The sequence below is a fragment of the Erythrolamprus reginae genome, chromosome 2 (genome assembly GCF_031021105.1).
Source record: "Erythrolamprus reginae isolate rEryReg1 chromosome 2, rEryReg1.hap1, whole genome shotgun sequence".
Classification (NCBI taxonomy): domain Eukaryota; kingdom Metazoa; phylum Chordata; class Lepidosauria; order Squamata; family Dipsadidae; genus Erythrolamprus; species Erythrolamprus reginae.
This window is the reverse complement of record NC_091951.1, coordinates 115,473,269-115,497,775: the sequence shown is the minus strand read 5'-3', so window position 1 is coordinate 115,497,775 and position 24,507 is coordinate 115,473,269. Positions and strand designations below refer to the sequence as shown.

Below are 24,507 nucleotides of genomic sequence, written 5' to 3'. Positions count from 1 at the left end.
ATTTTAAAATGGATTAAATAACATTCTGTCTTGGCAATACATGCCAGATTCTGTTTTTATAACTAGCTATCTTGTGGAAAGTAGATTTCTAAGGTATATGTTTTAACTTTGTAATCATTTAAGATTAGTTGCTATTTTAAAACATACAGTGAACCCTCGAGTTTCGCGTCCTCAAGGATCGCGAAAGGGCTATTTCGCTAGTTTTCAACCCGGAAGTAAACTCCACCATCTGCGCATGCGTGCCCTTCCACGCATGCGTAGATGGTGGAGTTTCCCCGCCGGGCAGAGGCTTCCCTGGGTCTTCCCCCTCTTGCCCCGGTAAGACCCCAGCGGCGGTGGGTTGGAGCGCGAGCTTGGGGCAGCCTAGCTCCGCTTCCCAGCTGGGAAGCGGAGCCGGCAACAGCGTGGGCGGGCGGGCGGCGCGCGCGAGCTTGGGGCAGCCTAGCTCCGCTTCCCAGCTGCCCCAAGCTCGCGCGCGCCGCCCGCCCGCCCACGCTGTTGCCGGCTCTGCTTCCCAGCTGGGAAGCGGAGCTAGGGTTTCCCCAAGCGCGCGCGCACCCCAGGCGCGAGCAACGGGGTGGGCGGGCGAAGGGCGGGCGGCAGTGGAAGTAAAAACACCATCTGCGCACGCGCAGATGGTGTTTTTACTTCCGCACCGCTACTTCGCGAAAAATCGATCATCGCTTGGGGTCCTGGAACGGAACCCTCGCGATGATCGAGGGTTCACTGTATATAGAAACTTTCATTCAGCACAAAGGCCTTTGTTTAAGGAATTAGAAACAGTAACAGGCATGATGCCTGTAACAATAATAACAATTTTTTAAAAGGATATAAAATATTAACCGACATATTTTCATATATGTTTTTTCAATATTAGTTTTTCCTTAAAATTAGTACAGTATTCACATATTAAACTGAAATCTCATTGTCATTTGATAGGGCATTTGGAAAGATGCCAATGAAAAAGAAAATCAGATTAATTTTAAAACATTTCTTAAATTTAATTTATATTAAGACAATTTTAAATCTTAAATTCATTTTGAATAATGAACATTCATCAATTTCTCTTAATGAGTTTTGACCCCTTTAAAAAAAAAAAAGAGTAACAGTAAAAATTATTTCCAAATTTTCAACAGCAAGGAGAAAAGGCCCCACCAAAGCTTTTGGAATGTAAGTTTCCCATACATACTGTAATATTGGCTATTGTCTCATATAGCTTTGTTCTAACAGTCACATACTTTTCTAGGTCTCAATGTTTGATACAAGATTTTGGAATCGCTGTTATCAATAATAAAAACAACCGATTCCTATAGAAATTTACTAAGGCAACCATTTTTTTAGACTAAGCATCCATGCACTGAACATGTCTACAAAAAAGCTCAGTCAAGCAGATGTACAGTAGTATATATTCCCATGAAAGCTGTGTGTATAGCAATAGCACTTAGATTCCAGTGCTTTACAGTCCTCTCTAAGGTTTAGTGTCAACATAATACCCCAATAATGTTGCTCTTCAGTTTACCAATCTTGAAAGAAGTGAGATCTGAACAGCTGAACTGCTAGCTGATGATCCCATGTCCCACCAGATCACAAAAGCTAGGTGGGCTGGACCTCCAAGAGCTATATAGTTCAGCAATATTTGGAGTGCTACACTCCTATTGTAGCTAAGCATCAATTTCAAAGTAATTTCTTGCTTCTCTTTATTTTTCTTACCTATTTGTTTAACAATAAGGATTTGGCATATAAATTACTTGTCGTTAAGTTACTTCTTCATATAAAAAATACTAACATAAAAAGACCTGCTTGCTTGCTAAGCAGAATTTCAGATCTAATCAAACCCAAAGGGAGTTTTAAATATTCTCTTTAAAAATGCATAGGTTGCAACACAAAAGTGACCACAATGAAATAAAGAATAAAACCCTAGTATTTTATACTACTGATCTGCAACTTCATTTTCCTAATCATTGCATTTGTGGCCCTATCAAATCTATTTGTTTAACAATCACTTTTTGGGGAAGAAAATGATGTTAGTGGACATTTATGGTGAAGAATTGAGTTTACGTGGCCTGTTTAGTTTTGTCTTCAGCAGCTAAACCAACGTTGCATCTTTTCTTCCTTCTCCTGCTCTTCCTGCTGTTTGTGCCTCTGCTTTGCCCATTCAATATGCATGCTCCTTGTTCAGATCCTGCCTCTCCTAAGAAATGCAGAGCTCGTTTTGGCCTCAACCAACAAATGGACTGGTGCGGCCCATGCAGGTGTGTATCAGGAACTTTCGCTTTGCAGCCTTGTTTCTTACAACCAAGGTGGTTGTTCTGTTTTGATTTTTCTCTCTTGCATCATTTTTATATCTGCCTTTTCTAACTCTACTAATGATGCTGCTTAGGCTTCCTCTCAATTTTTCTCATGCTTCATTTGAGTGACCTACAGATGCTTTCTTAACGCTGAAGAGAAAAATTAGTGAAATATTTTGGCACAATGTATGGGGGAGTTTAACTAGAGTGGTACACAAAAAAAGGATAAAAGTAGCAAACTATGCTCTTCTTTGCCAATTGCCAATCCAAAGGGTATGGCTTCTATGGTCCTCCAAAGTGTCTTTCTCTTCTTAGTAGTCCTTTTGGAAAAATGACTCCCATTCCTTAGGAATTCTGGTTAAGGAAGCAATGGTATTTATTATTCTTGGTGTTAGTTTCAATATTTACGCATCAACAGCCAACTCCGGCCTCTCCCCTTAATTCAATAAAGTAAAGACTCTTGAAACTTGGTATTTCAAAAGGAACCTTTTATTGAACAGGAGTGATAGTAGGACAAAATAAAAGCAGGCTCTGAGATCCCTCAGGCAATACAAGTAGAAAAAAAGGAAGAAAAAAACCCCTCCCAACAGTCCCATGTGGATTCAGCCAATCCATAAATGTGAAGATGTTATTGTACCAGCTGCTCTGAGACTGCGATAAGGAAAGTTTCCCAGTGTCATCTTCTGCCGGCTTTCAGGCGATGCAATTCACGTGGCCGCCCTCCCCTTACATTCCCCAAAAGGCGCAAAAAAAACCAGGCGCCTATATGCCAGGCAAAAGGGTATAAATCAATAGCATGCACAATATGGGGTACATGGAAGAAAGCAATAAAGTAAATAATTCAAGCAAGGGTCCCCCACTTCCCCTGTAGAATGGCAGATTCACAGATCTGACATAGTGCCCTCCTTAGAACAAAAGGAAGATCTACCTGGAAAGACACAAGGAAAAAATGTTATAAATGAATATTCATGCTGCCTTGTTGAGGTATTTTTGGTGGAATTTCCTTAATAGTTTAAGGGCTTTTACATGCTTCTTTGCAACCCATTTGTTTTGTCAGAATGGCAGGTGTTTCCATGCTACCAAGTACTGCGTAGATCCACGATGACTGCAAGAATCAAGGATTTCCTTGGTCTCAAAATGTTGTTCTCCTTCCACCATAAGGGGGACTGGAGGTATAGGCATGGGAGGTCTGATTGTGGAGGTTATCTCAGGTTTGAGAAGGCTACAGTGAAATACAAATTGGATTTGTCTAAGTGTCTTAGGGAGGAACAATTCCACTGTGACAGGGTTTATGACCCTGGTGATAGGGAAAGGTCCTATGAATTTTGGACCTAGTTTCTTAGAGGGTTGTAGTCAGGAGTGGGCTACTGCCTGGACGGGGGGGGGGACGACTATTTATTGAGATGGGCTATTTGGGGAAAAGAGGCATATGCAGTTCAGTGGGCACTCCTCGTTTGGAAGCATTTTCTGGAAGAAAATCCCTTTGAGGTCTGGACTGATCACAAAAACCTGGAGACCCTTAAGACCTCATGGAAACCTTTCCCCCCAAGCAAGTATACGGGGCACAATATTCCAAGAGGTTTGATTTCATCCTTAAATACCTCCCAGGGGGGAAAGAATGTTCTTGCAGATGCGCTATCGAGAAAACCCCAATACAACAATGCCAAAGCCGAAACAATCAAATCAAGACACTCAGCTGGCAGCTAAATGGCACAAGCCAAACAGAATTGGCCCACTGACAAACTTGAAGTGAAACTGCCACCTGTTCTGCCCATATGTTGTTCAACAGTTCATAGATGTGTGGCTGGCTGACATCAATAGTTCAACTCTCCAAGGTACAATGGCCCAAATATTGCCATTACTGCTCCTTTTTCTTTCTTTTTTTCTTTTGCATTCATAAGCTGAAAATCCTCAGATTGAAGTGTTTTGAAGCTGGCCTCTTTTATTGCATGCTGCAAAGAACTCTTGTATTTGTTGAAAGCAATCTGTTTGGAAAACCTTTACATATTAAAAGGGATAAAGTAGGCTGGCTATGATATTTGCTACAGAACTATCTAGAACATATCCACATGTGTGTGTGGCTTGTTTTTAGAGGGGAGGGGGGAGTGTTTTCAATAATCCCTTGTAAAGCAGTAACCAGAACTAAACATTTATGATAACTTGTTGTGTTTTGCACATCGGCTTGTAGAAATTTTAGCAGATTTACAGTTACATCTCCACCTAGTGGTAAAAAAACACAAGTTAACAATAAGGGATTTGGGGGTTTTTTTAATTCTCAAAAAAATGTAATAGTTCCTTATTCCTTAGACATTACACTTGTATTAAATGCTATATAATGCTTTCATTTTTAAAAAATATGACCCTGTAAATTCACCCTTTATTTACAGATAACTCTCTTCACTGTTCTTAGGAGGAAAAAGAAGTGCATTCGGTACCTACAAAGAAAAGGACACTGCTCCAGCCCAGTTTCTTCCAATGGAAGTACTATAGATTCCCCTCCCTCCCCTTTGGATATGCACCAGTGTACATCCCCTGCTTTTATTGCAAACAAGCTCGCTGCTCCTGCTGATCTTATATACCAAAACCAAGCCAATCCTTCTTTATCTGCACATCTCAAAACTGCTACAAGCACATCAGGACTTCCTTCTAATAAAGGTTCAACGATGCCTCATAAATCCGCAGTGCCAGGCGAATCCTCAGGGCACAATATGGTATCAATAGGAACATAGTACTAATGTGATAACAAGGCGCACAGATTCATCAGGCACTTTTCTGATTGGTTCTGCTGCATGCAGAAGCTACAGAGACAACTTCAGCCTGCCATCAAATGGTATAGTCTTAAAGTCAGCCAAAAGTCAAATCAGCAAATAACAGTGCAGCACTAAAAGTGTTGCTGAAGTAAGGACATCAACAGTCTTTTTGAACAGTATGAAGATAAATTTAATTCAGGTCACTAACTGAATTACTTGATCTCTTTTCCAATTGAGATAAAAACAAAATAGCACCTTTCATCTGCAATAAACGTTAAGGAATTTATTAAACTGTTTTAGTCAAAGTCCTGAGATTCAGCCATCCAATAAATATTACACATTACAAAAGCAGTTGCTGAATGACAAGCTCAAATGTTCCACAGGAAAAGTATAAAGCAGCTTGTAAGAAACTAAAATATTTAATTATGCCTCATCTTTGGGATCAAAGGTGGATTGCATTAACAAATGTTTATTCCAGCAGCTTTATTAGGTGATAAAATAGGAGGAAACATTGGCTGTGAAAGCCCATCTAGTATTCCAGACATAGGACTGTGTGCATCACAATTTTTTCAGCTATAAAGATTTTTTATGCTATCTACTGTATAATATGCAAAACTCAAAAATACTTATTTTTCACAATTTACCATACTTTTGCTATGTAATCAATCGGAAATAAGAAAAGGATTATATGCTGTGCCTCTAATCACTAAAATTTTACTCTGCAATTTTTGTGGTTTAAAAGCTTGTGAAAATTTACCCATCTATTTCAAGCCAATTGTGATAGGGCACTCTGTCTATAGAGTCATTTCTGCAATTGCAGTATTGAAGCCGAGTCATATGCCTCATTCTCTGTATCCCTTTTGTCCATTCCAGAGGGAAGATATTCATTTGAAAGTTATACACTTCCCCAGAGCCCAATTCATTTCCAATGCTAAGCAAAGTTGATTGCTTTGAACTTTAAACATAGAATCAACACAGATGGTTCCTTTCAGGTGCTTACTTTACAGATGGTTGTTTATTTCAGAGGACAAATATACAATAACACATTGATACCAATCCCAACATACTGAGATAATACTGGACAAAGGTTAGGAAAATTCATAATGTGGAGTAACTAAAATGGGTGAGTCACTTCATTACAATGGCATTTCAACAAACCTTACATTAACCTTTGTGGCAGTAAAGAAAGGTTGCAAAATCACAGCCCTGAAGAGTTTGCAACTCCTAATTTTATGAACTTGAAACTAAACCACTTCTCTTAACTTTATGGACTTGAAACTAAACCACTTCTCTTAACTTTATGAAATTGAAATTGAACCACTTCACTCCGTCTGAAAGGACCTCATTTTCAGCAAGATTAGAAAGAGACTGTAATGCTGACAGGTTAGAGTTTGAAAATGGGGAGTAAGCAGACCATAAATGAATCAAAACAGAATCGCAGGTTGATCCTCCTAATGCCTGCATGATGTTCTCATTAAAGTATCTTAGGAACTCTAAGGGAAATGAGAAAAAAAGTGATTCTTAATCTGAATTTCTGAATTAATACCAGAAACCTCAAATCAAGAGTAGATAAGTCATAATCTCTCAGCCACTTTTTTCAGCCATCTGACTTAACCATCCAATATAATCATATGACTGCCAAGAATAGCTGATATTTCCTCCCAACTTTAGAGCAAAAAATTAAAATGTAGTATAACTTCTAATAATTAAGCTTTAAAAACCTATCAAAGTTGGGGAAATCCAAGCCCACAGACATATATTTTATTTGTGCCTTTAAGTTAGCTTTGACCTACAAAACTATACAAGTCCATGCAGTTTTCTTGGGAACAATTTTCAGAAGTGGTTTACCATTGCCTTCATACTAGGGCTAAGAGAGTGTGACTTACAGTAAGTCACAGTTGACTTTGTATCTACAGTAGGACTATAATAGAATCACCCAGCTTCCAGCCAGTGCCTTGAGCCACACGTGAAATAATCCTCCATTAAAATCTTTAGTAACCTTTGAAACGTGTCCTCAGAAGGTTGCCCAAACTTGATTTCAAGTCTATGCAAGAGTACTTCCCCAAGAATATCATCATTTTGAAATTTTATTCTTTAAAATGCTATACTTGATTTCTTCTTCCAAAAGGCTCATCCAATCCTAGTTCAGAGGAACTCTGGAATTAGTGAAAGCCGCCTGACCCCAATATAAGCATAGCTCATAAATTGGCACTTCTGCATTTGCATATACAATCAGATGAGTACATAACAATATGCAAAATGGAACTGAATCAGCATGATTATTATTTATGTAACTAAGAAGATAAGCTATTTTAGTTAAGACTAGAACAGTCACAAGAATTTAGAAACATTTAAAAACAATCAAGATTCCAAAAATGCAAGTATCACTTAAATAACAAAAAGAGATGCTTTAAAATGTTGTATTAAATTTCCTGTATTTTATCTTCCTTTGCTGTGTAAAATGAAAGTCTTTATCATGGTGTTTTACTCACGACTTAAATGTATACACAGCAAGTGCAATTTTAATGCCACTATTTGCTTTTCTGAAAAGACTGAATGTACCATGTCATGGAAATTTAACTTTAATAAGCCACGCAAAAATATCTATGTATGTAGCAGGGGAAAATTTCTTTCATTTGTACAATTATCATCTAGAGTTTTGTTTTGTCTTTTTTTAAAATCTTGAATTTGTTTTGCTTGTTTAAAATTTGTTTATGGCTTTATAAATAAAAATGATCTACCAGATTATCCATTCAAAAATGGATAACTGGGGACTATAATCCTATAAACAATGTTATAATTTTTTGTGTGTATATTTCCATGTATTACAAAAATATGTGTACCTGACAGAGTTTATTAAGAAAACCAATGAGCCACAATAATTTTAGATTCATCAAGTATTCAAATTTAAAATTGAACTTTTAGCACTTTAAGAGTGTTAAAAGGATTTTTTTCCTTAAAGACAGTGCGCATTAACTGCAATCAAAACATCAACCAATACCAGCATCTTAAGTGCATAAATCAACAAAGCTAGATCTAGTTAGCCACTTGTAGACAAATGGCAGTGAAAACTGGCAGGTCTACCTATTTTCTTTATAATTCCATTTTCTTCCTACAAAAAATGCTATTTCGGGGCGGGAGTCTCCCTCAGGTGTATGGCTATAGCAGTTGAGAGAAATTGCAATTATGGTAAATCTAATAAAGGCACTGTAGGTGCAACCTACAAGTGTTGCTTTCTGATTTTGTATTAGCTCCCCTCTTAGTCACTACACATGTACAATGGTATATCAGTTGTGATCTTCAACTCTGAGTGAAGTACATGAAGTAAATATGTATCTTCAACTATTTTAAAGTGACATTTCACTAATTTATATTATTCAATTCTCAGATTGGTTCCTACAGTTGCCTCTCCAAATGAGGCTGTAACAGCCATCAAAGAGAAAGCCATTGTTGTCCACTTGAAAGGGCCCAGTTGAATTCTTCATATGGTTAAAACAGATTGTCTCTCACTTTTGAGTTGGCCATTATTAAAAGGAAAATGCACCTTCAATTCAATGTTGACATCCGGACTGCAATTTTCTTGGCAAGGTTTTTTTGAAGTATTTTGCTGTGATTTTCTTTGTAGAACTGAAAAAACCCGACTGGTCCAAAGTCACCCACCTACTTCCATACCTAAGATAGAACTAGAACTCATACAGTTTACACCCTAGTGTCTTGACCATGCTATATATGAAACAGATTCTTTGGCTAGAAAAAGCATGATGGGTAAAATCACCTAGTCCGAGATTCCCATTAAGATTAAAAGAGAAATACTATCTTGGGAGACAGCCCCTAACTTTTCTTCAGGTCAAGGGAGTGCAAAACAAAGTAGGTGAACAGCTGTTCTTCATTGATGAAAAAGACTAGGATAATTTGCCAAAGTGCATACTGTGAGATGACAGCGAGCCACACTGCTTTGATCTCAGTTCTCAGACAGCAATGTAGATGGAAGGAACCAGCATAATAATGAACAGAAATAAGCTTCTGAAGCTGTAAGACAACAATACACATTTTTAAAAATCTACAGAGAAACCTACACTACTGCTCTTTTGGGCTCTAAGCTCTCTGCCATTCTTGTTCATATGCCCAAGAAAGCATGGATTTCACCCAAATTTCCAGACAAGTGCTAATTCCTATCAAGGCAATAGCTTCAATTCTCCTTACAACTAAGAGAATTACTGAAGTGTCATGGGGATTTGTATTACCTTTTTGTTTTTTACAATAAAGCATTGCTTTCATCTCAAGACAGATTCCAATGCTGCACCATGATGGGCTCGGTAGGCTGCCAAACTATGTTCCGAGACAGTACCTTGAAAATAGTGTATTTATACAAAGGTAAAACGTTTAAGGCAGACCGAGATAGAAACAGTAGTGGATGGATTGTAATGGATACTTGTTCAGAAACTAAGATTCCATTGCTGTCACATTTTTGATTGTTTTTTCATTAGCCTCACATCTAATTGTTACACATTTAAAAGAGACAAATTCTAAAACTCCATTACCCATTTTATCCTCAGTAGATTTTTCAAATGAAACTCATAGTGGTATGTGAAGTATTTTGTAGAAAACCCACTTATTTTTATAATGTTAAATATAACTGGTAATTAAACTTTTTGGTAACCATTTTATTGAAAAATATCTTTATTACTTATGATAATGACCAAATTTGTGAAATTGCCCAGTATTCACTTTGTTATGCATAGTTAAATGCATAGTTAAATTCCTTATTGTACATTAAATGCTTAAGGTCATTACTGATCTTTAAGCCGCAGTAGAAAATGGTCTGACCATGACAAAGGCAATGCTTCTAAGCTCCTTAGTCTCAGACCACTATTCAATTGCTCCGAGAGAAATACCATGTCGGGTGTGTGTCCACCCTCGTGAGTCGGACCCTGAACTACTTGAGTCAGGTCCATGGCTGTCATGGTGGCCATGAACTCCTGTGCTAATCCTGAGGAACCGCCGAGCGACGGCAGATTGAAGTCCCCCAGGACAATGAGTTAGGGGAACTCCACCGCCAACCCGGCCACCTCTTCGAGCAGCACAGGCAGGGCTGTTGACACGCAGCTGGGAAGCAGGTACGTGAGTAACAAGCCCACCTGAACCCCTAAGTCCAACTTCACAAGGAGTGACTCACAACCCGTGATCTCAGGAGCAACTTCCTGGCTCCAATCCTCCCCCGCAGGGAGGCGGAACCAATTAGGAGGTTCTGCCCCAGACGCCTGATGGACCCTGAGGGCTTTCAGAAGGCGCTTGGGGTTTTACCAGATTCGCTCGTCCACAGCTCGGCAGAGTCTCTTGCTGAGGCCTGGAACAAGGCTGCAGCGGAGGCTCTTGACCGAATTGCGCCACTGCGACCTCTCTGTGGCACTAGACCCCGTAGAGCTCCTTGGTTTACCGAGGAGCTCCGGGAGTTGAAACGGCAGAAGAGACATCTAGAGAAGCGCTGGAGGAAGAATAAGTCCGAATCCGACCGAACACTTGTAAGAGCTTTTATTAAGACTTACAAAGTGGCGCTCAAGGCAGCAAGATGCGCGTACCATGCCGCCTTGATTGCATCAGCGGAATCCCGCCCGGCTGCTCTGTTTAGGGTGACCCGCTCCCTTCTAAATCAGGGGGGAGTTGGGGAACCCTTGCAGGGCAGTGCTGAGGAATTTAACTCGTTTTTCGCTGATAAAGTCGCTCAGATCCGAGCAGAACTCGACTCCAATTGCATAGCAGTATCGGCTGACAATGAGTCAGTCGAGGTGACTGGGGCTAAACGTCTTTGTCCATCTGTCTGGGAGGAGTTTGACTTGGTGACACCTGATGAAGTGGACAAGGCCATTGGAGCTGTGAGTTCTGCCACCTGTTTACTGGATCCATGTCCCTCTTGGCTGGTTTCGGCCAGTCGAGAGGTGACACGGAGCTGGGTCCAGGAGATTGTCACTGCCTCCTTGGGGAGGGGGTCCTTCCCGGCTCCTTATTAAGGAGGCAGTTGTGCGCCCCCTCCTCAGGAAGCCTTCCTTGGACCCAGCCGTGCTTAATAACTACTGTCCAGTCTCCAACCTTCCCTTTATGGGGAAGGTTGTTGAGAAGGTGGTGGCGCTCCAACTCCAGCGGTCCTTGGAAGAAGCCGATTATCTAGGGCCTCAACAGTCGGATTTCAGGCCCGGTTACAGCACGGAAACTGCTTTGGTCGCGTTGATGGATGATCTCTGGCGGGCCCAGGACAGGGGCTTGTCCTCTGTCCTGGTGCTTCTTGACCTCTCAGCGGTTTTCGATACCATCGACCATGGTATCCTTCTGCGCCGACTGGAGGGGTTGGGAGTGGGAGGCACTGTTCTCCAGTGGTTCTCCTCCTACCTCTCCGGTCGGTCGCAGTCGGTGTTAGTGGGGGGTCAGAGGTCGACCTCTAGGTTTCTCCCTTGTGAGGTGCCTCAGGGGTCAGTCCTCTCCCCCCTGCTATTTAATATCTACATGAAACCGCTGGGTGAGATCACCCAAGGGCATGGGGTGAGATATCATCAATATGCGGATGATACCCAGTTGTATCTCCACCCCATGTCCAGTCAACGAAGCAGTGGCAGTGATGTGCTGGTGCCTGGAGGCTGTTGGGGACTGGATGGGTGTCAACAAACTCAAACTCAATCCAGACAAGACGGAGTGGCTGTGGGGATTGCCTCCCAAGGACAATTCCATCTGTCCGCCCATTACCCTGGGGGGGGGGAACTATTGACCCCCTCAGAGAGGGTGCGCAACTTGGGCGTCCTCCTTGATCCACAGCTGACATTGGAACATCATCTTTCAGCTGTGGCGAGGAGGGCGTTTGCCCAGGTTCGCCTGGTGCACCAGTTGCGGCCCTATTTGGACAGGGAGTCATTGCTCACAGTCACTCATGCCCTTATCACCTCGAGGTTCCATTACTGCAACGCTCTCTACATGGGGCTACCTTTGAAAAGTGTTCGGAAACTCCAGATCATGCAGAACGCAGCCGCGAGAGCCATTGTAGGGCTTCCCAGATTCGCCCACGTATCTACAACACTCCGTGGCCTGCATTGGCTGCCGATCAGTTTCCGGTCACAATTCAAAGTGTTGGTCATGACCTTTAAAGCCCTACATGGCATTGGACCAGAATACCTCCGGAACCGCCTGCTACCGCACGAATCCCAGCGGCCGATAAGGTCCCACAGAGTTGGCCTTCTCCGGGTCCCGTCGTCTAAACAATGTTGTCTGGCGGGCCCCAGGGGAAGAGCCTTCTCTGTGGCGGCCCCGGCCCTCTGGAATCAACTCCCCCCGGAGATTAGAATTGCTCCCACCCTCCTTGTCTTCCGTAAACTACTTAAGACCCACCTATATCGCCAGGCATGGGGATTTGAGACACTTTCCCCCCAGGCTTATTATAATTTATGTTTGGTATGTATGTGCTGTTTGGTTTTTAATTATGATAGGGTTTTTAGGTTTTTTTCAATATTAGATTTGTGCCTGTATAATACTGTTTTTATCGTGTTGTGAGCCGCCACGAGTCTTCGGAGAGGGGCGGCATACAAATCTAATAAATTATTATATTATTATTATTTAACTTTTATTCTACCTAGTGTTCATACAGAAATGGGATGTGCTTATTACAATTGCTTGTTACATCTCTCTCCTCTAATCCCTAAACAGAATCACAAAGAATGAAAAAATTACTAACCTACTGGCAAGTGTTATGAACTTAAATAATGCAACATCAATATCACCACTCAGCATGTAATGACAAATCACTGCAATCTGATGTCATGTTTCTGATAGCTATAAAGAAATACTAAAACAGAAATTAACTGCCCAAGAAATTGTTTTTAGAAATCTATTTTTGATCAAATACTTAATTTTTTATTGGTTTTAAAAATACGTACATACCAAATGCTATGCTTCTTTACAGAAACTACAAGTATTTAGCCAGAAGAGAAAACTGGCCAGGCGCTACCAGGGTCACACCTATATTAGATTAGAATAGTAGGTATCAAGCAGAGCTAATTTGCTTTGGTTTTAACAATAATGTTACTACTACAAAAGATGTAGAATGGAAGAATCCCAAAACAATTATTCCAACTTGTTTTTCAAAACATTTTGTGGCTCTTATTCAATGAATAAAAGTAGGCTTCACCGATTCAATTTCAGAAAACTGTTGCAAGTAATTTTATTTACAAGGTCAGAGACTTCTGAATTCTGACATGCTGAGTATTATAATGTGACAGTAAAACATTCAAAAGCACAGAAGGTCTAGTTTGCAGTGCTAATTGCCATACAGAACTTGCATGGAGTTTAGTTTTATTTAGAGGAGAGGAAAAATAAGGAAATCAGATTACACTGATTAAACCATAGAATTTAAATCTATATTCAAACATTACACATGCAAAGAGACCACCAACAGACTAGTACAAGTTCATTTGCTGCTGCATTTGTCTAATATTAACAATTATAAACAGAGCAGTGCAACTGATATTTGAAACAATTCTTACAGTGTTGTTAGGTATCAGGCACAAAACTTCACTTCTCTTCACACCACTGGTTTTCTTTGCGTACCTAAAAATAAAGACAACCTTACAATTACACTTGAAGAGCAATATCAAATACGTATTCTAGATACTACCTGTGAATTAATAGCATCCCTGTGATTCAAATTATTTCCACAATTCAGATGTCTTCCAGATACTAAGTACTATTTAAAAATAAAGTGTACCATTGTATAAAACTAATATAGACATATTCATGGAAATATATTTGTGACTATTTTAGAACTGACTGCATGCAACTTTTTAACATGGCAAACTCATTCTGCCAACAAAAAAATCAAAGATGGGTAAAAATCTGGGGTGAAGAAATGGGTTTTATTAGCTTGATTACTGGTTGCAGGACACTAGCAGTTATTTTCAACTTGCTAAATAATTCACTGAAATCAAATGGATAAATGATAGGACTTGTGTTTAAAAATTTTCTTTGCAGTCCAACAATTATAGTGATAGTATGTGATGATCCAGGACAGACAAATAACTGATATGAATCCATTTATTGGCACCAACTTTGCTCCCAACGTCCTGTTTATACTCTGGCCTGGAGAAAAGCTCTCCCACAAACCTGCAGCAGCTTCTGACCACAGATACCCCAGTCCAAACTCTATAAGTAGAATAACTGCAATCACTCCAGAAGGTCATATGAGTCCCAAAAGCAAAGAATTCACTGCAATAATTCCAGCAAAACCAGAAAACACAGAACCACAACAATACTCAAATAGTCATGAGGAATGCCAGGAATGAAGGTCACAACTCTCAACACTATATGAATTCAGCAACAGTTCACGACAAACGCCCCTCCCAGCTGCAAATGAATCCTGCCGCTGTGCCTCCCTAGTCGGACCCCGGAGGTCCACAAGCTCCTCAGTGGCCAACCGCTCCAATGGAATTATCATTTGAGGTGGGATTTTGTCCTCTCTTCCGATATACTCAGACTTTCAGGACAGCAGGTCACCAAGTTGACTCCGCCTACTTGGAACACAGGTGACAGTCAACACAGTCAAATCGGGCAAGAAACAGCGACCATTGCATCTGGCGCTGGTTCAGTGTCTGGACCATCCAAAAATGTTCCAGATTGTAATGGTGCATCTGAACCTCAAACTGATGGCGGGCCCCCTCCAGATGGTGCTGCCATGTCTCAAGGGTTACATTAACTGCCAGCAGCTCCTTGTCCCATATAGTATAATTGCGTTCCAGAGCACACAGTTTCGAGGAATAATAAGCACATGGGAACAATGTGCCTGTGGGAGCCTAGGCTTGTAGGAGCACTGCCCCAATGACAACATCCAATGCATCGGTCTCCACCACAAACAGCCGGAACAGATCAGTATGGGCTTCAAGGCGAAAGTGGTGGAGAGTTGGGGGGCGCACGAAATATTTACTTCTTCCTGGGGCGGCATAATAGAAAATAATTGAGAAGCACTGGATTAGACCAAGATATCATCAAGATAGAGTACCACAAACTGATCCAGCAAATCTCAGAAAACATCATGCATAAAATGCATGAACATGCCGGGCATGTTGGTCAATCCAAATGGCATCAGTGTACAGTGATCCCCCGGTTATTGCGTCCCCGACCATTGCGAACAGGGTAATTTGCGATTTTTGAACCCGGAAGTCAAAACACCATCTGCGCATGCGTGCCCTTTTTTTCTATGGGCACGCATGCGTACATGGTGCCCGGCAGATCAGCTGCTGGGCGGCTTTCCTGGGTCTTCCCCCTCTTGCTGGCGGGAGGGCGAGCGGCGGGCATCAGCAAGGAGTTTCCCCACCGCCCACGCAAACTCCTCGCTGCCGCCCGCCCTTCGCCCGCCCACGCCGTTCATTCTCGCCGCTTCCCACCTGAGTCCTGAAGCGAATTCGCTTCAGGACTCAGGTGGAAAGCGGCGAGAGCGAGCGCTAGCGAACGGCTTGTCCACCGCCCGCTCGCGCGTCCCGCGCCCACGCCGTTCATTCTCGCCGCTTCCCACCTGAGTCCTGAAGCGAATTCGCTTCAGGACTCAGGTGGAAAGCGGCGAGAGCGAGCGCTAGCGAACGGCTTGTCCGCGTCCCGCGCCCACGCCGTTCATTCTCGCCGCTTCCCACCTGAGTCCTGAAGCGAATTCGCTTCAGGACTCAGGTGGAAAGCGGCGAGAGCGAGCACTAGCGAACAGCTTGTCCGCCGCCCGCTCGCGCATCGCGCGCCCACGCCGTTCATTCTCGCCACTTCCCACCTGAGTCCTGAAGCGAATTCGCTTCAGGACTCAGGTGGAAAGCGGCGAGAGCGAGCGCTAGCGAACGGCTTGTCCACCGCCCGCTCGCGCGTCCCGCGCCCACGCCGTTCATTCTCGCCGCTTCCCACCTGAGTCCTGAAGCGAATTCGCTTCAGGACTCAGGTGGAAAGCGGCGAGAGCGAGCGCTAGCGAACGGCTTGTCCGCGTCCCGCGCCCACGCCGTTCATTCTCGCCGCTTCCCACCTGAGTCCTGAAGCGAATTCACTTCAGGACTCAGGTGGAAAGCGGCGAGAGCGAGCGCTAGCGAACGGCTTTTCCGCCGCCCGCTCGCGCGTCCCGCGCCCACGCCGTTCATTCTCGCCGCTTCCCACCTGAGTCCTGAAGCGAATTCGCTTCAGGACTCAGCTGGGAAGCGCGAGCGAGCGGCGCCAGCGAACGGCTTGTCCGCCGCCTGCCTGCCCGCTAGCAAGGAGCCGAAGATTGGGGGCGGCGCGGCTGTTTTAAAACGTCGCCGCCGGCATGGGGGGCTTCCTAGCAGCCCCCCAAACCCGGGTTGGGGGTCCGGGGGGTGCTGGCAAGCCCCCCATGCCGGCGGCGACGTTTTAAAACAGCCGCGCCGCCCCCAATCTTCGGCTCCTCGCTAGCGCTGCGGAAGTAAAAACACCATCTGCACATGCGCAGATGGTGTTTTTACTTCTGCAGCGCTACTTCGCGAAAACCCGCTCGTTGCGGGGGTCCTGGAACGGAACCCTCGCAACGAGCGGGGGATCACTGTATTCAAAGTGACCATAAGACATCCATAAGGCTGTCTCCCACTCATCGTTGACATGAACTCAGACCAAGTTGTAGGCCTCCGTGCAGGTCCAAATTTGTGAAGATCTTGGCCTGATGAACCCACTCGATCAGTTCAGGGATGAAGGGAAGCTGGTACTAGTTCCATACTGTGATCACGTTCAAGTTACAATAATCACAGCACAGGCGCAGCTCCACTGACTGCTTGACGAAGAGCTCCAGCACATCCAACTGTGAGGTAGAAGGCTTGATAAACCCCTTCCAGAGATTCTTCTCGATAAAGTCCCATAATGCCACCAACTCCAGTTCTAACAGGAAGTAAATCTGACTCACTGGCAATTTGGCATTGGACACCAACTCAATCAGGCAGTTATAAAATGGATGCAGGGGCTGATCTGTCTCCTTTTCCCTGAACACCTCAGCATAATCTACCAACTCCATGGGTCGGTCCAGCAGCCGTAACCCCTGCACAGGCCTGCAGGTGATGGGTAGCATACTTCTTGCCAGAGAACTGCACTGCCCCAGATGACCAGGCAATCTGAGGATCATGAGCCCATAACCGTTCCAGCACCAGAAACAAAGGGAAGTGAGGAACTGTGGCGACATAGAACACTGTTCCACATGTGGTCCAATGCGCATGTGAAGGGGTCTGGTCGCAGCAACCACAGGAACTGAACGAAGGAAACCAAAACGGAGGGAGCATGCGCACGCATGGGGGAATTGCACGCATGCACGGGGCACATTGCATTTTGGGGGTTGGGGCATATGCACATGTATTCGTGCATACACACACTTTGGTCACTCGGCACCAAAAAGATTAACGATCACTGATCTAGATTGTGTAAGGCAACCTACTCTAACTCATCTTTAATCAGCAATAAATAAAAAATTAATAAAATATTTTGCAAGGCATCTCCTTTATCTCTGATTTTTTTCTTCCTAACATTTTTTTTCATAAAATGCTCTCTCTCTCTCTCACTTTCTAACTCACTCTCTCTCTCTCTCTCTCTCTCTCTCTCACACACACACACACACACACACAGTCTCCTATAATCAGCAGCAACTACTGGAATTAAATCCCACAGGGATTGCCATACTGGCAATGCTCCTGGCAATGCTCCTTGCAGATATTCTGCATAGAATACCTTGACTTGTAAGGGACAAGTCCCTAAGGGATGATGGCCAAGGGAGAAAAGATGCTAAGTTCCATGTCTAGAATAACAATTTGATTTGCAAATGTAAAAAAGCTGTTTTTGTATATTCTGTAGTTCTAAACTCCCTAATGAAAGAATACATATATACAATAGTGTATTACTACAAACATATAATAAGGTAGCTTGAATGAGACTTCTTTCCCCATATATAAATGACAGCAAAGTCAGTGAAGGGACAAATTGGAGCACATTTATTTTATCCATCATTTGATTTTAATTATATGATAGCTGAATTGCCAAATAAGTATTTGTTGTCTGTAAAAACAAATAGAGACTTACAGAAAGCAATTATTTTAGCCCACAGAAGCTGAAATAGTTGTAGGATTAAATAGGAAATAGATTTTGTTTGAAGTAAAAGGGCTTGACATACCTGGGCTTCCTCCTCCTCAGTGAAGTCATTTTTGATATTGAAAGTCTTGCGGATTTCTTCTGGTGTTTTTCCTTTAATCATATTTGCAACAGTCTTGCATGTCACATCCAGTAAGCCTTTGATGTCTAAGTAGTTTGCAGCCTTTACAGAAAGCAACAGATTTTTAAAGACTGCCAATCAGTGCTCCATTATATAATAGTGCACATTATATTTCTAGCGGTAATCATATATAATAGCAACTAATGACAAATGAAATGAAGTCTGGTGTAACTATTTTCTTGCTCCATTTAGAAATATTATTACTAATGGCAATAACAAGACTTTCTCCCATTTTGTAAGGACTTCCAGTCAAAATTTCACAGTGCTGTTATAAATTCTGTACTTTGGAATAAGTATACCATAAAACACAATATAGCAGGTTTCCATTGTTCAACTAGTTTTGCTGAGATTTCAAAAAGCAGCAAGTACTATAAACCAGTAAATATACATACTTTCTCTTGGTTAAACTACTGAGATAAACTAAGTAAAATCTCAGCCTTGAATGCTGTAGACATATTAATTATACATGATTTAAGTTGAAGTCCCCAACCCACCCACCCGTCCATGGACCAGTACTGGGCCACAGCATGCCAGAAACTGGACCGTGCCAAACAAATGAAGCCCCATCTGCAGGATGCAGACAGCACGCAAAACCATCCCCTCTTTAGTCTGCAGAAAAACTGTTCATTTACTGAGTTGCTCCGGATATTTATAGCTACATCTTTACAACATGATGCTTACATTTGATATTTTAGATTTTAGAGCATTTTGTTTAACCCAACTGCAAAATATTTATGACATTAAAATACACACAAACTCTATTATACTCCAATATTTCATTGGTTTGTAAGTATCAGTGAAGCAGGATATGCTAGACCAGCGGTCCCCAAACTAAGGCCCACGGGTCGCATGCGGCCTGCTGAGGCTATTTATCCGGCCCGCAGGTGAGTGACAGGAGCACAGGATGCGTTCACATCCTGTGCTCCTGGCCACTGTTCCCTCCAGCCTGTGCAGTCGCATGGCCGTGCAGGCAAAAAACAAACTCCATGCAGGTTTTTCAAAACCTGCGCGGTAGAGCTGGCACCGTTTCTCCCGCCCGACAGCTGATCTGCTGTCGGCTGGGAGAAACCCCCATGGGCTCAGAGCCCCGCCTGGCTTCTCCAGCTGTGTACGGGGACCATGCCCCACCCACTCCTGCCGATATTCTTCCCGACAGGAAGAAACAGGAAGCAAAAAAAAAACCCCAGGAAAGAAGAGGCAGCGGTTGGATGGCCTCGCCACCTGCAGGCAGAAGAGGCGCCCTTGGGAAAAAGCGGCGTGCATACACTTGTGCCTACACCAGAGCTGTCGCCTCACCCCCTCTCCACCTTTCCCGTAAGTTGACTTGCAGGGAGTCTCATTTTTTCAGCAGAGAGACAGAGACGCACCCCCTGAAGTTCATTCATCCTGTCTTCCTAGACTTTTTAATATTGGAATTGTTCATTGAAACAATAAATGATCACATTACATGGGTCTCACTTATGTGTTAAATTGAAAAAGCTTTCTCACAGGATATTTTATGGGGATAAAAAAACCCACCCTCATAAAAAACCTCCTTCTTATTTGGAGTCCTCTCATTTTTCAAGAATTCTCTCATATATTTTAGACATTGGCTTTGTTAAATGTTAAGCGTACTTTAAATACAGATTGATAATTTGGGCGTTTGCAGTGGAGCCTCTCCCACTCCCTACCCCCCCGAGGCACAGAGGTTTTTGTGAGAGAGGGAAAAGAGAGAGAAAAAGAAAGAAAATGGAAAGAGAGGTAGGGTAAGAGAAGTGGAGAGGAATGAAGGAGGGAGGGAGAATGAAATGAATGGAGGGACAGAGGAAGGAAGGACTGTTTTTTGGGAGGGGTGTAATTTTTATTTTTCTCTTAATATACATTCAAACAACACAGTGTACCATCTAATTTTCCATGAATAAAATGCGGTATTTTGTTAGTAACTAATATCAATCATCAAAAAAGTTACAAAAGTTTTTTTTTTCTAATTTTGTCATCCAGTTACATTTTCTTTTAATTAAATTCCCTCCTTAATTTTCCTTCAAAAAGTACACCAATTATATTTCTAACTTATTAACCATTATGCCAAAGTGCTTCCTTCTTTCTTTATACATTTTTCTATAAGCCAAGAAAGCCCTGTATAGCCAATCAGATGTTAACAAAAGAAAATTAAAAAGAAAGCATAAACATATATGAATTTCAGACTTCTTTCCCCCCTCTAAATAGTACGTTCCCATTTTGTTTTTTACTTTAAAATAAGGTATGTGCAGTGTGCATAGGGATTTGTTCATAGTTTTTTTTTATAGTCCGGCCCTCCAACAGTCCAAGGGACAGTGAACTGGCCTCCTGTGTAAAAGGTTTGGGGCCCCCTGTGCTAGACCAACTTACCAGGATGAGTTCAAAGAGAGTTCCTTGGTCTACTTTGAGAAATTCTTGATCCCACACAGGGATATCATCTGTTCGTTTCTCTTTGTTCTCATCATCCTCAGGAGGAGGTGGATCATCTTTATGATGGGTACACCACTGAATCACCTTTGGAAATTAAAACAGATTATGGAAAAGCTTTATAAAATGTGCTTTGTTTTCTACTGCACTAAACTAATGCTCTATGCATCCACAAAGTTTTTGTATAAACTTTACCTAGCACAATACTGCAAACATGATCATGGGTTTAAACAAAAGGCTGTATCATTTTCAAATTAAGCATGCTCACAATGCTTAAGTACCAATTTTTCAGAGATAGAAAAGTAGAAAATATGAATCAGATTTCACATATTTTTAATATACTTTATTATTCTGAATTCCATGACTAATTACACGAACACAAGGGATTTACAGAAAAATACTCAGAAAAATGAAACAAAACACTAAAAATGTTTCTAGCTAAAATAGTTTGGTTTAGCTACTTCCTAGAAAAATATTTTCAACTGTGAAAAATTATTTTCAATAATGTAAAAATAATGCAAATTTCTATTTTGTTATGTTTAAAAATATAGTTATTGCACTGATATTAACTACATAGTCAAATGTTTTGTTTAACTACAACTATTTGAACTATCTTCCAGTATGGAAACTACTGACTACAAACTACTCTTTCACTAGACCCCAGCCTCTGCCCAGTAAATGTATTGAATGTGACAGTATGGATGTGATTGTTCGTTCTTAAATGACTAGCTTTTTAAGACATATTTTTAAAAGTAATTATTTTATTAATTGGCTTAGGAATATTTTATATTGTATCTTTTGTTGTGAGCTGCCCCGAGTCCACGGAGAGGGCGGCATATAAGTCCAATAAATAAATAAATAAAATACAGTGGTACCTCGGTACTTGACCATAATCCGTTCCAAAAGTTTGGTCGAGAACCGATTTGGTCGAGAACCGAAACAACAAGAAATAAACTGCAGCCGTTTAAGCAACGCGCGAGCGATCCGCCCTCCCCCTTTATTCCTGACTCCCGAAGAGGCAGACAGGCATCCGCAAATACAATTTACATACCTTTGTGACTGCATTGTGATGGCATACGGGAATGGATGTGGAGGGAGGATTGTTATTCTTTTGAAGGGGATTCCCCTTCCATAGAAACAGGGGGTAACTTCCCTTCGGGTGTTTTTTCTGTTTTTTGTCTTTTTTGCTCAGGAAAATCTGGCTCTGCAGTTGCCTGTCTCTTTTCATTATGGAAGAACTTGTCAATTGTTATTTGTTTTTGTCTTGTTAGTAAATTTTTTCTGAAAGTGGACATAACACTATCATTAAAAATGTTCACTGCTCTATTTGCTAGGACTTTATCAGGGTGATGTTTTTCAGCAAAATTTGCTATTTCTGCCCATTTAGCACACATTTCATGAATTAAGCCACTTGAAACATTTTCCCTTCTCTCCTCCTCCTCAGAAGATATTTCTTCAACCATATCCTTCTGCTGCTGTTGTTGTAGGTGCATCAATTCCTCTGTGGTTAACTCGGCAGCATGACCTTCCACAAGTTCATTGACATCCTCTTGTTGAATGTCAAGCCCCATGCTCTTTCCCATGGTCACAATATCATCAATCACAGCAACATCGTCATCAATGACAGGAGCTGGGTCAGGTTCCAAATCCTCAGTGTTCGTTTCTGGTACACATTCTGACCAAAGTTTTCGCCATGCCGAATTCAATGTGCGATGAGTGACATTACTCCAAGCAGTGTCAATTAAATTCACACAATTCAGGATGTTGAAGTGTTCTTTCCAAAATTCCCTCAGAGTTAGCTGTGTGTCATTTGTCACTTCAAAGCACTTCCGGAAGAGTGCCTTTGTGTACAGTTTCTTAAAATTACATATGACCTGTTGGTCCATGGGTTGAAGAATAGGCGTTGTATTCGGGGGCAAAAATTTCACCTTGATGAAGCTATAGTCATCAACTAGGTCTTCCTCTAAAGCAGGGGGGTGAGCAGGGGCATTGTCCATCACCAAAAGGCATTTCAAAGACATTTTTTTTCCTGTTAGGTATTCTTTCACTCGAGGGGCAAAAACTTCACGCACCCACTCTGTGAAGAATTGTCGGGTAACCCAAGCTTTTGTGTTTGACCGCCACATCACACCCAATTTACTTTTCATTACATTGTGCCTTTTAAAGGGCCGGGGGTTGTCGGAATGATAAACAAGCAAGGGTTTAACCTTGCAATCACCATTTGCATTTGCACAAAACAAAAGAGTGAGCCTGTCTTTCATAGGCTTGTGCCCTGGCAGTGATTGTTCCTCTTTTGTTATGTATGTATTGGCTGGCATTTTTTTCCAAAATAATCCAGTTTCATCACAGTTGAACACTTGCTCAGGAGCAAACCCTTCTGCACTTACATAATCTCTAAATTCTTTGACAAACTCATCAGCTGCCTTACGGTTTGAACTAGCCGCCTCCCCATGCCTAGTTACATGATGTATGCCACTTCGCTTTCGAAATTTCTCAAACCAACCCCTGCTGGCTTTAAAGGTAAAAGCACCTTCACTACTTGTACCAGGACTTTGTTTCTCAAGATCATCGTGTATTTGTAGCGCTTTCTCACAAATACAAGCTTCATTGATACTGTCACCTGCTAACTCTTTTTCTTTAATGTATATAAGGAGCAGCTTCTCCATTTCCTCCATTACCTGAGGCCTTTGCTTGCTTAACAATGTAACACCTTTTGCAACATCAGCAGCCTTTAAAGCTTCTTTGTTCTTCAGGAATGTTGAGATAGTTGATTTGGGCATGCCATACTTGACAGCGAGATATGAGACACGTGTGCCCTTTTCAAATTGGGCAATAATTTCTTTTTTTAGTTCAATCGTTGTCCTCAGAGTTTTTCTCTTTCCTTGACGTGCACTATCAGTACTGCTTTTCTTTGGACCCATGTCTAAGTGTCCAATAAGTATAATAGGCAAAATACATTAAGTGAAAAATGGACAAAAATAGGCAAAACGCTTCCTCCAATCACACACCCTTTGATCACACTCCCTCCGATCAGAGATGTCAAAGAGTCCAATAAGTATACAGTAGTAGTCCAACACAGTAAGTATAATAGGCAAAGTACAGTACTGTAAGTGGAAAATAGGCAAAACGCTTCCTCCGACACTCCCTTTGATCACACACCCTCCGATCACACTCCCTCCGAGCACACCCCCTCCGAGCACAGCTTGACTCCTAATGATGATGCAGGCAAGACGCGTCGTTCCCTGCTGAACAAAAGCCATTCGGCTCGGCTCGGCTCGGCTGTTTGAATTCCGAAGCTTTGTTCGAATTGCAGGGCAAAAGTTTTTCGATTTTCCTGGTCGAAAACCGATTTGTTCGAACTGAGAAGCGTTCGAAAACCGAGGTACCACTGTACATTAAAAACAATCTGTCTAAAAGTAAACCAAACAGAAATAATATAATCAGAATAAAAATTGCTTCAATACAAGTGATAGAAGAAATGACATAAAATGGACAACATAATACATGCCAGAATACTGTCATATTTCACTAACTGCAACTTTCAAAGATTCAAGGTCAAGTTCATGTGAAGCGCACTTCAGCAATCTACATAAGAAATGTTTTAATCACTCTAGGTATCAACATAAACAAACTTGTATTTTCCAGAAAGGCATAGTATAGATGATACAATGGTAAAGCTGGACAATGGCATTCTTGACCAGAGAATTGTCCTTTCCAAAAACAATGAGGGATACAAAAGCACTCCAACTAGAAAAACTAATCCTTTTTAAAGAGTCAGCTCCAA

At 42.0% G+C, this 24,507-nt stretch overlaps 2 protein-coding genes across 19 annotated transcripts in view; one reads left to right on the top strand and one right to left on the bottom strand.

Moving 5' to 3' along the window:
- The window catches only part of TCF7 (transcription factor 7), a 152,454-nt gene extending 144,627 nt beyond the window's left edge, over positions 1-7,827 (top strand). For 4 of the 14 annotated variants that reach the window (XM_070739244.1, XM_070739242.1, XM_070739245.1 and 1 more), the window contains 2 exons: positions 2,180-2,252; positions 4,699-7,827. In XM_070739244.1, coding sequence (XP_070595345.1) covers positions 2,180-2,252; positions 4,699-5,017 — 392 coding nt within the window. In that variant the 3' untranslated portion in view covers positions 5,018-7,827. Of the gene's footprint in view, positions 1-2,179; positions 2,253-4,675 lie in introns of all 14 variants that reach the window. The other 10 variants (XM_070739248.1, XM_070739252.1, XM_070739255.1 and 7 more) reach the window with 6 other exon arrangements.
- Positions 2,762-24,507, bottom strand: part of SKP1 (S-phase kinase associated protein 1) — a 35,041-nt gene continuing 13,295 nt past the window's right edge. For 2 of the 5 annotated variants that reach the window (XM_070739261.1, XM_070739258.1), the window contains 4 exons: positions 20,667-20,810; positions 18,201-18,341; positions 13,561-13,624; positions 2,762-3,216 (listed from right to left, as the gene is read on the bottom strand). In XM_070739261.1, the coding sequence (XP_070595362.1) occupies positions 13,589-13,624; positions 18,201-18,341; positions 20,667-20,810 (321 nt within the window). In that variant the 3' untranslated portion in view covers positions 2,762-3,216; positions 13,561-13,588. Of the gene's footprint in view, positions 4,274-12,908; positions 13,625-18,200; positions 18,342-20,666; positions 20,811-24,507 lie in introns of those variants that run through there. The other 3 variants (XM_070739257.1, XM_070739260.1, XM_070739259.1) reach the window with 2 other exon arrangements.